This window comes from Anas acuta, chromosome 2 (assembly GCF_963932015.1).
Source record: "Anas acuta chromosome 2, bAnaAcu1.1, whole genome shotgun sequence".
Lineage (NCBI taxonomy): Eukaryota > Metazoa > Chordata > Aves > Anseriformes > Anatidae > Anas > Anas acuta.
In genome coordinates this window covers 79,259,353-79,275,523 of record NC_088980.1, presented here as the reverse complement: position 1 = coordinate 79,275,523, position 16,171 = coordinate 79,259,353, and the positions used below count along the sequence as shown (strand labels likewise).

General features: G+C 40.2%; 1 protein-coding gene across 1 annotated transcript in view; it reads right to left on the bottom strand.

Moving 5' to 3' along the window:
• Positions 1-16,171, bottom strand: part of PHLPP1 (PH domain and leucine rich repeat protein phosphatase 1) — a 128,454-nt gene that overhangs the window by 52,258 nt on the left and 60,025 nt on the right. The window contains exons 2-3 of the mRNA XM_068670903.1: positions 7,253-7,449; positions 4,803-4,928 (exon numbers count right to left, since the gene is read on the bottom strand). Of these exons, the coding sequence (XP_068527004.1) occupies positions 4,803-4,928; positions 7,253-7,449 (323 nt within the window). The remainder of the gene's footprint in view (positions 1-4,802; positions 4,929-7,252; positions 7,450-16,171) is intronic.

Here is a 16,171-nt window from a genome sequence, read left to right as displayed (position 1 = left end):
AGACTTACACTGAAGAACGTACTCTCCTATCATGAAGCTGTTGCACTGAAAAAATACCTAGAATAATGAGCAAGGCAGCTGGTCAGAGCAGGACAACTTTAGAGATAAACATGCTAAAACGTTCATTCTGTACTGCTACTTCAGGTAAGTTCCTACAACAAATTCAAGACAGATGGATACAACTGCTACAGGGGCTCCTTCACTACTTATTTGTATAGGATAAATTGTAATTTATTTGTTTTCTGCCCATTTCACAGCGCAAATGAATTTATGAACAGCGTGTTCTGCACTGAGATGAAAAGAGAGAGAGACCAATATGGCAGCATGCCCTTCTCCCTTGAATTTGCTATTCTTAGAACTTTTTAAACATCGCGTACACTGACATCATCATTTACTCTATCCTTTTTAACAGCAGGCTTTGATCATCTGGGACAGCACAGACATTTCCACTGCAGACTTGAAGACAAAGGTGACTGAAACAGAGAAGGGAAAACACACAGACACAGAGGAGAAAACTCATAAATTTGAATCTTTATTAATCAAGGATCGCTTTGGACATTCATAATTTTTTTTAACAGCCTCTGTGTGTGTGTGTAGGTACAAATCTACCCTGGTATCTAAGCCACACACAGCAGCTTATTCTCCACTAAATATGCAGTCACTACAGCAGCTGTTGTACAATTCAGCCTAAGAAGAGCTCAGTAAAGGACCAGTAAAGTGGTGCGTGCCTGTACATCTTGATCTACCTGTATTTCATCTGGCCTTGCACAGGCAGCTTACGTGAAGCAGTCGTGCATTATTTAGTCTTTGTCTCTCATCACCTCTCCTCCTTTACTTGCCCCACCGAGCAGAGCACTACAGCAGGAAATAATTGTTGCAAGAAGCTGTCAACACGCTTCCTGGTCTCCCAGAGCTGAGGTGGGGTTAGTTCTGCAGTCAGCTAACCCATCTCGATGTGCACAGTGGTGCTCACTGTTTCCAAGAAAAGAAAATCCTGTACTATGTCTCCACTAAGCTATGCAATACCACATTTCTGAGACAGATGTTGATGTCCCCTTTTAATTGTATGCCTTGGAACGTGGAGGACTGATAATCCTTTTTCCACTAGCTATACAACCCATGTCATTAGTCATGTAGTAGTCAACTCTTACACAGCAACTTCACATATTGAAAAACTTTAAAAAGTGTTGAACAGCAGGAGCACGTCACCACACCACAAATACAAGCCTTGTGACAGCAAGTTCCACCACTCAATTACACTTCACCCAGGAAAAAGCTTTCTTCTACTACAATAAGGATGTAGATTCTTTCTTTTGTTCCATCACCCACCTTCAACAATTTTGGAAGTAGCAAATGAGGAAAGCCCTCATCATGTATTCTTCACTGTTAATGCACATTCTTCTTTTGTCCTTCTGCAGTTTACATTCAAGTAGTAAACAGTGGCAGATCAGAATCACTCTGCAAGTAATTGTGCGAGTTCCAGCACCATCATGCCAACTTTATGCAGAAAAAGAAGTTCTTTAAAGCCATGAAGACGTCCCTTTCTTCCCCTCCACTCCCCCCTGCGGTTGCATAAGCTTATTTTTCAACATTTGGCAACAGAATGAACATATTAGATCACAAAGGACCAAATTTGTTGTTGTTGTTTTCCTTTTGAGCTTCCTTAATTAGCACACCAGTATTTGGAAATTAAAAGGAAAGAAAATGCACTGTGGTACAGAAAACTATCAATATTAACGAACAAGCCACATCTCCAGCTTTTAAAAATATTCCGTTTGAGGATAAATCAGCATATCTAAAAGTGACCTATTTGGAGTAAGTATGCCACCAAGTTCGATATTTAGGTCATTATTTGTGCAATAGTTTTAGTCAGCCCTGAAAACAAGAGTTCCGTTCACCTCAAGACAAATATTCATATAAGAACCTAGCAAAAAAACTATTCATAAGCCCCATCCAAAAATCTACTGGGGCAATCCGTCCGATATATCTTTGCTAAGATATATTTGACTGTTAGAATGAATCAGACTATACAAGAGTGATGTTCATTTCTAATTAAACTAAGCTCAAGTCTCTGCAAACACAAATTCAGATCTTTTCTAGCACACATTTATTTATTGGAGAAGTGATGTGTTAAGAATTGTCTCATTCTGGAACACTCCTAAAAATCAACACTGCCAATATTCTGTGGGGAGAAAGACTGCAGAGCAAGCATTCTTTGCAAAATCTCTTTTTAAGATTAAGCTTGTTATTTAAAAGTTGAAATAACATCATCTGACTCTTTTGAGGTATATAAAATACACTTTTTTTCATAGTTAAAAATTGAATCGAGAAGTTTTAATGAAACATTTTACCCATGATTGCCTGCTGTATTAAAATTCATATCAAAGCTTTAATTATACTTGTATCAGAAACCTCAGCTTTCAGCAGCATGTGTCAATCAGAAGCATGAAGGACTGCAGAAAAAGCTATCAACAAGCATAACTAAGTTAACATCAGTGCCAGTTTCAAGACAAATGCCATTAAATATCTACTATGTTTAAAATATGCTCGGAGATATGATTCATAGAAGTGCAAGTGTTGCAAACAGAACCACAACTAACCAAGAACCCATATCATGTAACCCAGCCCATAGCAAGCAACTACAAACTGGAAGTTGGGGAAGCACACATTTCCATTCCCAAGTTTACTGCCCTTTAGACATACAACACTTTACACAGTGTTTTATTGCTTAGAAAGAACATTTCAATTTCGCTGAACTCAAGTAGCTTCCCATTCACCACACTCAAAGCAAACTAGCTTATATAAATGTCTTCCCCCCCACCCCCGCATGAGAACTCTAGCTTGCCTCAATTACAGAACTGAAAGTGAGCCTTCCTCATTTGTACATGAAAATCAGGAATGATTTACCTTAAAACCAAAAATTCAGACATGGACAGATAGCATCAGCTGCAAGAAGTGTGAGTTACTTTGCAGCATTAGTAGTTTCTCTGTTTCTATTCTTTAGAAACTGTTACAGCACAGTGCTTCCCACACAACTGCCTTGCATACAATCATGCTCATGTCTGTCTTTCAGTCTAAGGATAGAAAACCCAAACATTAAAAAAGCAACTTGAAGTGGCAACATACAGCCTCAAAATCCACCAATCTCACTTTTTGGGGTTGGAGGAGGGGTGAGCTGGGGACAATTAAGCCTCATTTTTTCCTTGCAGCATGTCTTACCAACAAGTAGTTCACGTTTCCTCAGTTCTGAGGATCTAAAAAGACACTTTAAACTATGCATTTCCTTTCTACTCTTACATAAGAAAAACAGGAGGATCTCATGAGTGCATGGGGATATGTTCTCATGCTGGCTACCTTCCCAATGCTGTTAGTCATTTGGGTGAACCAGAGAGAAAGAGAGAAGCACAGCATGGCACAGAATAAGCTTATGCTGCCAGTAATTCAGAGGGACTTTCTGGCCATTTATCTCTACTTCTGAAGTTCATTGTTTTACACTGTTTTTCTCACTCATTAGATTTGCCTTTCATTTATCTAATGTCAAAGCCTCTGGAGATGAAAGGACACTACTCTCCCAGGCAGAGCCACGAAGCTGCGAGAACTCAAGAATCTGGCAGACCATACCTCAGTGGCTCATAAAACACACACTGGGGATTTTTACCTTGAGCCTTAACAGACCCGAGCAGGGATGCCAAAACTGAGTCTTTAAGAAGAATTTAAAACTTAGTAGAGAACACACAAAGGACATTTTAAATGATGCATGTGTTGGGAGGTGCAGTAGTTATCGCTCAAAGGAAGTCTGACATAATAACCAAACCTCTTAAAAAATAAAATAAAAAACATGCAACCCAGCTGTACCGGTGGCAGTAGGCTGGATAATGCATTATTGCGATCTAAAAGAGACAGAACAGCTCTAGTGTGCCATAAATATCTTTGAGTAGTACTATATAAAAACAAGTCGCTTTAACATAGCAAAGAACATGAACAGCCCTGTCAAGTAAAAACTAATGGACAGTTTAGGCACCAGAGTGCTGACAACACAACAGAAGAACTTGTGTGGTAAAAATCAAAAATCAGTGGGTCAAGATACATGAATTACTTAAGGGAGGATTTATCCAGAAGTGGCAGGGATTAAGAGATAAACCAGTTAACTGCAAAAACAGCCTTTCAACAACATATAAGAGAACTGAAAAGTCAAATGAAATAATGCAGGACCTAAATTCCAGTAAAAAGGTGCTCGACACATGGTATGAAGTTTACTAATTAATCCCTTCCTAAACTGAAATTTATAATAGCTGACATGCTTGCTTATAAAAACAAATAATTATACAACTAAAGAGTGATTCAGCAACATTTACCAAGTAAGGAAACAACCCCTTAATTCTAGCACCATAGGCTTTGGGTTCTGTGTAGGGAGCTAATTAAAAAAGATCTGACACGATTTTAGGTTTGAACAACACAGCCTTTTAAATTCTAATTTTGACAGTTATATTTGTCACCATTTCTGTTCTAATGATCTCACTCCATCCATCCAGCTGGATTAAGATGACAAAAGGGAGAAAGTTTAACACAGAACTTTGCTTACACAACCTCAGTACACAGAAGCTTCATTGTAAATGAAAAAAATCACCTTGCTATTGTCTGTTATCAAGAACTCCCAAATTGAGCCTCTTTGTGCACTACTAACACCAGCAGCAGTAGTTCCTAATAATGTGAACCCGGAAGAGGGACTATGTTGTGGCAAAGAGGACAGAACTGGGGGTAACACTGCCAACATCCCATTCAGGAATGAATATTCTTCTTACCTTTGATGCTTGTCGAAGCCATCGCAAGTATTCAGTGAAGTTATCAAAACAAATGTAGTAGGTCTGGCTTTGAGGTCCAGAGGAGCTAAATGCTAAACAGTGCTGGTGCTTTTTCACTTCTTCCACCTACAATAAAGGCATAAAAACTGTTAGCAAAAAAAGAATCTAGAACCTCTCTACAGAACTCCTCAGGGAAAAGATAAAATGTGCCTAAGAGGAGCTCTTCAAGTAGAATTGTACTAACTCCCTCTAGTACTCAGCTAGGTCTTTACTGTCAGACATCCACGAAATCTACACAAGCAAGACATAAGAACAACAAGAACCTTTAAAAGCTTGCTCATCTCCATTTTCCAGAATAAACTTCTAAAGATAAGAACACGTCTGACAAAAATTCCTAGCCACATGACTTAATCTCATGTCATACAAACAAAAGGTATGCAAAAACTGGAGGTGCTGCAGGCAGATAAATCTGGCAACAATTCAAGTTTGAACTGAAAGTTGATGGTGATATTGAAATAAAGTTAAGTTGCTGCTATTTTCAGTATTTAAGGTTTCTCTGGGGGTTGTTTCCTTGTAACTTCATTTTTTTTTCCCCAGGTATTTACAACCTTCTTCTGGGTAGCTATCTTCAGCATGCAAGATACAAAGAATCCATCAAAGGAAAACACCAGGAACAACTACATTTTAAGAGACTGAGCACCATAAAAGGTTTCCTAGGGAAACACATCTTGAGCTGTCTTTAATACAACCTAAAGGAGCACAATTTATACTTGTTATTAAAAACAGGCTTAACAAAATGCTTTTCTTACACCCCAATTAATTCTTTGGCATTTCTCAACTTGCTAAAAACACCCCAGAATACATCATTCTGATACCATACACGCGCAGTCCCACACAACTTATGGTCTCAATGTCTCAGCACTGCATTCTGGAAAGCCTTTCAAACCAGGAAGTGCAGTGTATTTATGGGGTTGAGGAAGAATATTTTTTGAGTGATGATTTAAAAAAACACTTAATTCTGTGCCAAGCATCCTCCACCCAAGCTTTGTCAGCAGAAGCCCTCAGTACATTTTTTTCTCGGCTTGGTTCTCCTTTTCTTTTAAAATTTGCTGTCAACTTTCAGCTTAAGCGTCTTCATGTCAATGTGAGGCGTTTCTGTGAAAAATACCTTATAAATTCTAAGTAAAGCAATTTAAAAAAAAAGTTTTGTTTTTTTTTTTTAATTAAGTAAAATCTTGTTCCTCTTAAGGAGAAAGTTAACAGAGACCCTCTCAAGTGTGCTGCAGCCAGGAATACAATTCACCATCAGAGTTCACACACTACTACTAAAAAAGAGGAAAGTGTCTATCCTGGACGTGCTAAAGTAGAGAGTCAAAGAATCATTAAAGCGTATAGGAAAAAACTCCTAGATATTACTACTTTCCACACTACTAATACAGAATATTAATGCATCCGCTCCAGTCTGCATGTATTACCAAGCTTTTTCCTCTCCTAATAATTCTTAAGAATCAAACTTATCAGCATGCAGAGTAAAACAGCAGTATTTCAGGTGTAAATTCATCCCCAGACTAATGGTTCACTTCCCATTACCTTGGCTAATCAAGCCAGTAATAGTGTTCTGAAACACTATTTAGGCTGAAATAGTAATGGTGTAAATCTTACTGTCTTATTAAAGTTCCACAGACCAATGAGCAGTTGAGGATGGAAGGGACTGCTGGAAGCCATTTGGTCCAAAACCCCTGCACAAGCAAGGCCACCTAGAGCCAGTTGCCCAGGACCACGTCCACACAGTTTTTGAAGTGAAAATTTCACTGAGTGGAAAAAAAAGTTGCCTTGTGTTCTGACACAATCTCTTCTGTTTCAGAATTCGTCAGAAAAATATCTAGTTTCAGCTTTTTGCAATTTTAGAAATGTTTCTTGCTGTTAGCTTACATTAGACCACTACTACTCTTACAATCCCCTTCACCTCAAAACAAGAACACACCACAAACAAGAACAATCCACCAAACAAATAAAATACCAAACCGAGCTGATATTCAAAGTAAGACCATCCCCTTACTGTTTACTTTTGAGAAAAGAGTAACAAAGCATGGATAAAAACTGGATGAAGAGGCATGGTACATTTCATACACAATACAGATGTGTGTATCCTTTGATTGTGTGCCATTATGCATATAAAATGCTTATTATGAATATAAAACACTGAACACAAGAGGAAACTGAATGTGTTTCCCCTCACTTTTCCTTAGTATTTCAATCCAAACACTGCAAATCATTAAGTATGAATCTGACTGCAATCAAAAGTCATTTATATACTCTGATTATCTCTTTAACAGAAACAAGATTTGGGAAGGTTAGAAATCATCATAATTAAATGTGATCTTCTCCATGTAAACAGGCAGGGATTAAGTATGCAAATATATAAAATAAAAGTAAAAATCAAATCTTACTTTTCCACCAATTAAAGGGAGGACATGCATCTTTCCAGTCTGGCTTTCTTTTACTGATGAGACAATTAGGCATGTTCCACAAAGGATAGCTTGACGTCTTGTCCATCTGTTGACTGGCAAATGTATTTTCCCTTTTCGAACATTGTACATTCCTGAGAGCTGAATCCGTTCGGAGCTGCCAGTGCTGTGGGGCTTTCCTGAAATGGAAACAAAAGCATCCACTTAATCACAGAAAATCGTTGCCTCTCTCACTCAAGCCATCCCAAGACTTTATCAACAAATTCTTAAGGCATGGGTCACACTGAGACAAATGAAACACAGGTTCAGACCTGTGCAAGCAGGTAATGGAGTATCAATTTTAGTATGGGTATCTTTCACGGGTAGAAGTATATGACCAGTTGCTACCACAGAGCAGATGACTGCCTTGCAGTACATGAAATAATCCACAATAGTCACAGAAGTACCCATCAGTGGTACCAGCCTTCTGTCCCGGACCTGGAAACATTCATCCTCAAGAGTAAGAAACCATGGTTACTGCTGAGTTCAAAGCTCAAAATCGCAAAAGGAGGAAGCACTGCATGCTCACTCACACCTCTGCACTTCCATTTCTCTTCCTGCCATCCTTAAGGTCGTGATTTGAGTAGCTTCAGTAGCTGCCCAAAGAATATAGCTCCTGCTCCTTTTCCAGCCCACCCCGATCGGTCCAAACCCCACAGCAGAGGCAGTACCCAACGTAAGCCACAACATGAATGGATGCAATCTCTCAAAGACCCTGCTTCAGACTGAGTAGAGCTTGAGAAACAGCGAAGTACTTCTGCCCGTATTACAATGAATTCACTGTAACTCAGATTATTAGCAAGACTAACAATTACAACAAATTTGTTAAACGATTGTTCATCTCAAAGTGGCTCAGATTCTACTAATCTATTAATAATACTCTGCTCTACAGAAACCATCATTAACGAGGGCAACACAAAGAAAAGCACCTCTCTCGTCTTTGTTCTGACAGGAACGAGCCCTGAACAACCCAGCCCAGAACCGATTCATCCAAATATATTAACAGAGACAAAAAGCAATCATGCTCAAGTTAAACCAGTCGAGACTTCTGCATGAACACCAGTGCTAGGGAAACTTTGGAAGGGAGTTCCCCTGGATGAAGAAGCAAAGGCTACGATAACTTCAGGTAGCTTCCTCATCACGAGGCAAGATAAATCATTCATTTTCCTACACTAATATTTAAACAAATTTCTTCAGCAATCAATGAACTAGTACCTGGTTGGGTCTCCAGAAAAGCAGGGAGCTGATCCTGTTTTCTAACCCCAATATTTCACAACAATTCGTCTCAATCCTCCAGATTACCCAAGCACAGATGGAAGACACCTACCATGCGGCCTGCCCACCGTAGTTCTCTCACCCTCGCGTACCCCGCGCCAACTCTTGCCCTTATCTTTAAAAGCAGCCTTCCTGAATCTTCCTGCCAGTTTAATGAGCCAAGACTTGGCATAGTTAGCCTCAAGCCTTGCTCTGCTCTAATAAACACTAGCATTGAGGCTACCAATGCCTGCCAGTTTGGATCTGCAGGAACGTTCCTGTTGCTTGAGGCTAAGAGACAAACTTCAGTGCTCACAGGGTATTGGCAAAAATAGGTGCCCCAAGAAAGCAGGAATTTCACTGCCAAACAAATTCATATCCAACAACAGAAGCTGCAGATAAACACTCCTCTCATGCCCAGCAGAACAGAAGGAATAGAGAATACCCATTCCTTACACAACCACAGGACTGATAGGGAACACGAGTGAGTGGAACAGAGCAACTCAGCCTTAATGAAACACAGAAGCCCTATCAAACTTTGGATGTGGAATAGGAAAAGTGTGGTTGCTGAAGTAGCTGCTTATTTATCTAGTCTGTGCAGAACAATGGACTTCATACCACAAAGCATTGATTAAACAATCAGACAAAAACCCACACAATCGAATCTCTGTAATGGAGTAAAATGTGCCTGGTATGTATAAAAAGCATGGTTGTATATTAAACAGCTATCTCCCAGGTTATCTCCCAGGGCCTGTTTCTGGCTGCCTGCTCCCTAGCTTCCTTGGAAAAGCACAACCCACTGCTGACGAAACTCTTTAGGATGGCGAAGCGCAATTCTCCCTCATAAATTTAGCTAAACTAGTTCATTTAGCAATGTGTATTTTATTACAGCCAAACGCAACCTCACCCACCTAGGGAGAAACAGTAATTCACACTTAACAGGGGCAGACCTATGTCCTGGAAAATACCAACCCTCAGAAGTTCTTTGTGATTATGGTGGATAACAAAGAGCGTGAGATCCCACTGCAGCGCTGCAGCCAAGAGCCTTGGCATGAAATGTGAAAACATTCAGAAGCAATAGAGAATTAATGTTACCCTGTCTGATATACTGGCAGAATGATTGCTGCAATACCATACCAGGCACCCGCACTTCACAGAACGTGCAGAAAAATTAGCTAATCTTCACAAAAGCTAGAGGAAAGTAGTCAGGAACCTAAAAGACCCGCTTCCTCGGACCAGACTAAACAATTCACTTTCCTGGACTAGCTCCATGAAGTTAGGTACAGCTGGACCTGTAAAAGTACCGAGTAATCTCTAAATGGCAGTTCTTCAAACTTCAGGTAAATTCACAGAGGTCATAAATTGCAAGTCACAGTAAGAATTAGCATCATTAGTAAATGTGTACTAGAAAAACAAGAACAGAGCTGTCACTTTAAATCTTCATGCTAGGTATGAACTGTACTTTCTCTCAAACCTCAGATTTGATGGAAAAATTACCAGGGTAAAAATCTTCAGCTATTCCTGCAAAGATCTTTTTTTATTATTACTTAAAAAAAAAAAAAAAAAAAAAAAAAAAAACACCTTCAAATTGCAAGGGTTTAAGGCACTTTTTCCCAGCAAGTACTGCCCCTTGCTACATGAAAGCTAAAAGATTCCCAATGAGAACATACAAAACTAAAATACTGAGCTTACTTTATAAAAGCAAAAGGTTTCTCTTCCTATTCTTCTCTATACCACTACAAGACTTGCTAAGTCTACATTTAACATTGGATCACATTGTTGCCGAACACACAATCTGCTCACATATCATTCAGTTTTCTTCCTGTTAAAGGGTTGTAATTGAGATTTTATAGTATCAAAATATTTTATCATGCAAAAAAAAAAAAAAAAAACAAACTACAAAAGCTGACAACTTATTTCAATTGTAATTAAAGGTCCCTAAACCCACTAAAGCATTGCATATTATTCAGAGCAAAGGCTGTTTGACAAGAAGCAACCTTATCTACCGAAAGCTTCCCTAAACAGAATGCAGTGTTAAAGAGCTCAGAAATTTGGTGACAGAAAACCATGAAGGCAAGCAAAGCTGAAACGACACTGAGTTAGGAAGCTATTGCCACAACAGGAGAGAGATGTGACTTGAGAAGTGTGCAGTGATCCTAATACTCACTGCTCCTCACTTCACTAAGGAGAGCAACCAGTGGCAGTCTCATGCTGCCCCACAGCACAGCTCCTGCAAGAGAGTGCATCGCTGACACTGAGGGAGCAGGAAGAAAAAGAAGAGCAAACATTCCCTACATATCTTACAACCCAGAAAATAATCAAAGGAAAAGGCATCAGCAATTGGTACAAATGACCTTTTCCTTGAACATTTACAAGGGATGGGACCATCAGAATTTCATCTGAATGCCTTCAGGCAAAGGACTGAAAAGCACAAGTTATGCCATAACTGGAGTGCCACCGCCAAAAATCAATTACTGAAGTAACCTACCAGTGCTGATGAAAATACTGTTTTCAGTAAAAGGATCAGCAGTTCTGAAATTACCTTCCTCAATCTGTCTCGCAGACCTCCCACTTGAGATTCAGAAGATAGTGAGGTTCATATTCAGATTTTTCTTCAGTTTTAACTATACCCAGAGGGAGCAGATAAGTTTTCAGTGCGGCCTGTGATATTGCATTGGAGCTGACAGTTGTGCAGATAAAAAAGGTAACGATGATCCTTTGTGACTTGAAACACAAATTCAAACCCTGCCAAAAACTTGAAGATAATTATTCTTGCCTCGATCACAGTGGAGGCAAATATGCCAGAACATCTAGAAGACTTGCATACCAGAAAATGTTTTTCAAATGCTAAGCTCAACCAGAACAGTTCAAGTGTTTTAGCAAGAAACCATAAAAAGATTATTTTTCATTCTTGTCAGGACTCCAAGACTACAGCAACTCCTAAGCACACCCACAACAGGACTTTTGTTCTGCACAAGGCATTAGAGGAGATGCCTCAAGGAATTATGAACAGACCACTCATTTGGCTATCTTGACATTCATGGTTGAATTCCTCTCGGTTTTAGTTTGTCCAAAGTCCTGGAGGGAAGCTAGTGGTATTTAGAACAAGGACAGAAAAAAGCAAGGAGTTTGACTGAAACGGCAGGACTGCTGTCTAGAACCACGAGCCATTCACAGGAAGCATGTATGGGACACCAGCCGCCCTCCCGTGATCTTACAACACCAAGTCCTTGCCACGAGCAGCGTGAGGAAGCTACGGGTGCGTAACGTACTGGACGCCTGCCTAGTGCAAAGCCTTCAAACCCTACTAAATGCCCACACCCACTTGCTTTGGATGCTGGAGTAAAGCTCTTCATCCTAGCAATGGAAGGCATATGGAATACATTACCATCAGAAGTTATAAAATACCAGCTCATTATGGGACATAAGTATCTGGAAGAGAAAGCTCTCTTGAAGCTATACGGCTGATTAAGTTGCAAGTACTTATTATTCCACCCTGTTTGAAAAGTATAGCCAATAAAGTCTGCCTCTAAAGAACTATTTAAGACATTACCAAAATAAGAGTGGGGAGAAGTGTTGACATAAGGAACGCGTTCACTTCTGTGCAGCGGGTTTTATTTTAATTGCTAATACTGGCCTGACAGAACGACAGCTAACAGCTCTGGGGCCATGACTGGAGGGACCGCCCTCAGGCACGAACGGCAGCGCCTCTGGTTGTTCAACAGGAACCATGTCCGAGCCCAAGGCATTTCATGAGTGACCCAAGGACTTGGTCTGAGCACCTAATCTGGGGATGTCCTTTTTCAGCTACAGATGGGCCAGCGACAGAGGTCGTCGCTCTCATCTGCACGCTGCCGGGCCCTTGGCCCAAGGCCAGCGTTGTATCAACCCTACGCATCAGCTGCTCACCGTAAGCTGTCCCTAAGCCCTTTTCAGGCAAACCCGGGTGCTTTCATTTCTTGTTTCCCTCTGACCAAGAGGCCGCAGGGACAGCTCAGGGCGAGCAGCTCAGCATGGAGAAAAGAGGAACAGCATGCGGGGGCCAGGCCCGCAACATGGCCGCTGCTGCCATAGAGGAGATCTAATTAAGGCCACCTACGGCTTTCACCAAGCGGTTTCAGAAATAAGATACTTCCCACGCTGACGCTTTATGAACATCAGGACTCGTGCACGCTGGAGATGAGGAAAAAGCTGAAGACCAGCAGTCAGATTGAAGAGAAAAGCTGGCTTGTTTCCTGGCCAAGCTGTCAGAAATCATCAGAGCAGGCAGATGCCTTGGTCCCTAGAGGCAGCAGCACCTCAGGCATGCCTCTGATGGGAAATGGGGGAGACACAACATCATGGTCAGGTAGCCAATGCACTCATCCTGATGAGCTATAAGCACAAATTGTGCCCCATTAACACACTGAAAGACCTCAGGTGTCTTTATCCACCTTCGGGAGACCTGAACAGGAAGAGTTGGTGCCAAGCCCTTACTACCAGATCCTGCTGCACAGTTCTGCTTTTGCCCAAAACCTTTCACTGAGCACAGAGAATGCTATAGCTTGCAGTGGTTTTGAAGCTTTTCAGTCATTTAAGGCTCCTTCCCCTTGCTCTGAAGTCAAAATAAGCACAGCACAGATGACTTCAGGCAAGGCCCCAACACAACGAGATGTGTAAAAATAAAGCAGCGAGTTGGACTGAAAAAGGGAGGAGAGCAAAGGAAGCACAAAAACATGAGTAAAAAAATCCTGAAACTACTGCACTGCTGTCATTTTCATTTCAACCTTATGAAGAAAGCCTACTTACAGTTGTATGTGCTTATTAGAAGTGTTTTTCCTTGCTGAAGGTACCACACATAATTTAAGAGCAAAGGTACAAAATTAGCAAGATTTACATCTAACTAAGACCAAGGATTCGTCTAGTAGTCTCTACCAGCAATCAACAGAGGATGTTTTTGAAAATATAACAGACCAAGAATATATAAAGCAAAATTCTACATAACAAACCTTTCCGAGAAGGTGGACTTCCATTTCTGCACTCCAATCTGCTTAGACTCTTACGAATTCCTACAAGAGTTAACACACAGCTGTTGACTCATTCTGTATTGCTCTTTGGAATAGAGACTCGGACACCATCGTGTTGTTTTTATGGGCACATAATTATTAGCATAGATGCCATTCATTATACTTATTTTGCTGCTCTTTGTATTAGTAGGGGGCTGGGGGAAGCTCCAAAGTGGTTGTGTTTCTTTTAGAAATTAGCAGTTCAAATTGTCACACCTGAAGACAGCAGTTGAATTTTATTTAACTGTCTTAACTCAGCTTTTTCTTCAAAGAAACATTCGCTATGAGACAAAACAGAGTAGAAGACAGACAAGCCTCCAGTTTTTGTGAAGCATATTCCCACTTTCCAGGAAAATCATCCTTAAGGAGAGGCATCATCTCTATGACATGAGGCAATAAAACAGTTACTAGTTTTATAGCAATAATCTTGCCTTCCATTTAAATTAAACACTCTCTGGAGGAAAGGTTTGTATGAATTTCATAATGCAGAAAATATCCCTCTTCTTTCCCCACCGAGAGTTCAATTTTTGTTCATTCGATCATTCCCTGCATCTTGTTCTCACAAGACTCACCACCTCCACACAAGGGGCCTGAAAACACGGCATCAACACTTGAAAAGATACTGCAGGCAAAATTTAACAGCATTTCTATCAGGTGTTGCATATTTATCAGTGGAAAATGGTTGCACTAGTGTCAAAAGCTAAACATCAAATTGCATAAGCCAAACTCTTTTGAAGAAAAAAAAAGAACAGTGAATCAGCAGAACTCATTTAAGATTCATGGTTAAACTTGAACAGTTTCTGTGCTCGGACAACTTAATAAAGGCAACAGGCTATAAAGTAGGAGGTGCAATAGTGAATAGGATGCTGCTTGCAATTCAAAGCAAGCAATCATGGTGGAAGTTCATCTGGATTACTGCTTAGAGGCAGCAGGCCCCAAGTATTGGGCTCCAACTGTTAGTTACCATAACAAGTGAACTGCAGATCTCGCTGCTCCAATGTATTTTGAGAACTTGTATCAGCTAAGGATAGCACGTATAAGCAGAACCCAAAAAACACACCCCAAAAACATATTTGTAACTCACATGTCCTTAATCTCTTCCTCCCATTTTTTCCTACAGAGCACTCCTCTGGTAGAAAAACGGGTCCTTCACATTCAAACTCTCAGCCCAAAGCACTTGCAACTCCTCACTTAGAAATTTAAGCAAGTTACATGAAGATAGGCAGAGCTGTTTAAGAAAAATAAGTGTTCTTGATATCCTCACTTTCACCTGCATCAAAAACAACGGCGTACAAGTTGAATTCTACTGTTACACCCAAATATTTGTTTGAAGAAAGCTCCTAAAGGGGAGGAGAGGCTCCTAGCCTTCAGCAGTAAAACTCAGTATCAACTCCTTTCGGAAACAACCATAACCCCACCTCTGCAGGGAAAAATAATTGCAGTATCATGAGGAAAAGGAATCATCAAGAGAAAAAAGAAGTCATCTTCTTTCTCTTGTTCTTTAACAGGATTATAAGAAGTTACAGTATTGGTCTAGAAGCTTCCTGTACCATCTAAAACAACTTTCTCACCTTGAGCTTCAGATTCACTAAAGGAAGATGCTGAAGAAGTTCCTTACTGAGATCTACCAAATTTCCTTGCTTAAAAGTAAATTTTAAACAGAGTAAGTCTAATATTGAGAAGACGGTATGCCATTATCTGATCACATCTCAAATATATTTCATAAGAATATTTTAGTGGCATTTCACACTCTCCCTTACTAAGATTGAAATCCAACTTTGATCCATTTTACCATTATATGCACTAAAATTAACGAAGTGAAAATTGAAGAGATAGGGTGAGAAAGTCATGCTTTACAAATATGCCAGTTGTACTACAACTTGCAAAAGAGCACATACACCTTCAGCAGGATAGGACCCAATGATCGCTCAACTGATCTTTCCCTTTTCTCCCCCAACTCAGTCACCACAAAGCACAGCTGAACAGAAAGCTGGAAATGCACATTTATTTTTGTGAAGTCATGCAAAATTGACTTCTACTTATCACACTCCCAACACACAATAAAGCCACAAGCACAGTAAAATCCCTGGCATCCCAAAGGATATTTATCCCATCTAATGCAATTGCTGTATTGGCAAAAGCTCTGAGCTAACCAACTGTTTTAGGCAAAGCTGGAGTCTTGGTGGAATTCAAGAACAAAATTGCTCGGATGACTCCACTGAAGTTAACAGCAGCTTTCAGGTTTTATCAGCGTTAGATGCTCAACATGAAGTGCAGCAATGTAAGCTCAAAATAACTACTTGAACACACACTCCTCTGAGAAGGAACAATGACAGCCCCTGGCAGAAGTTCATCTGTATGCCTTAATACTATGACAGAAAGAAAGAAATCTGTGCTCTTTACCAGCAAAACTCCCCATGATCCTGTACCTACCTGCCTCGTCCTGAGGCTGGAAGGCATCAATAGGTAAATGTTTAAAAAACAAAACAAATTCGGAGGAACAAACACTTTGTGCACACTAGATCAAGGAATGTTTCATACGAACTTCATGTATAACACAAAT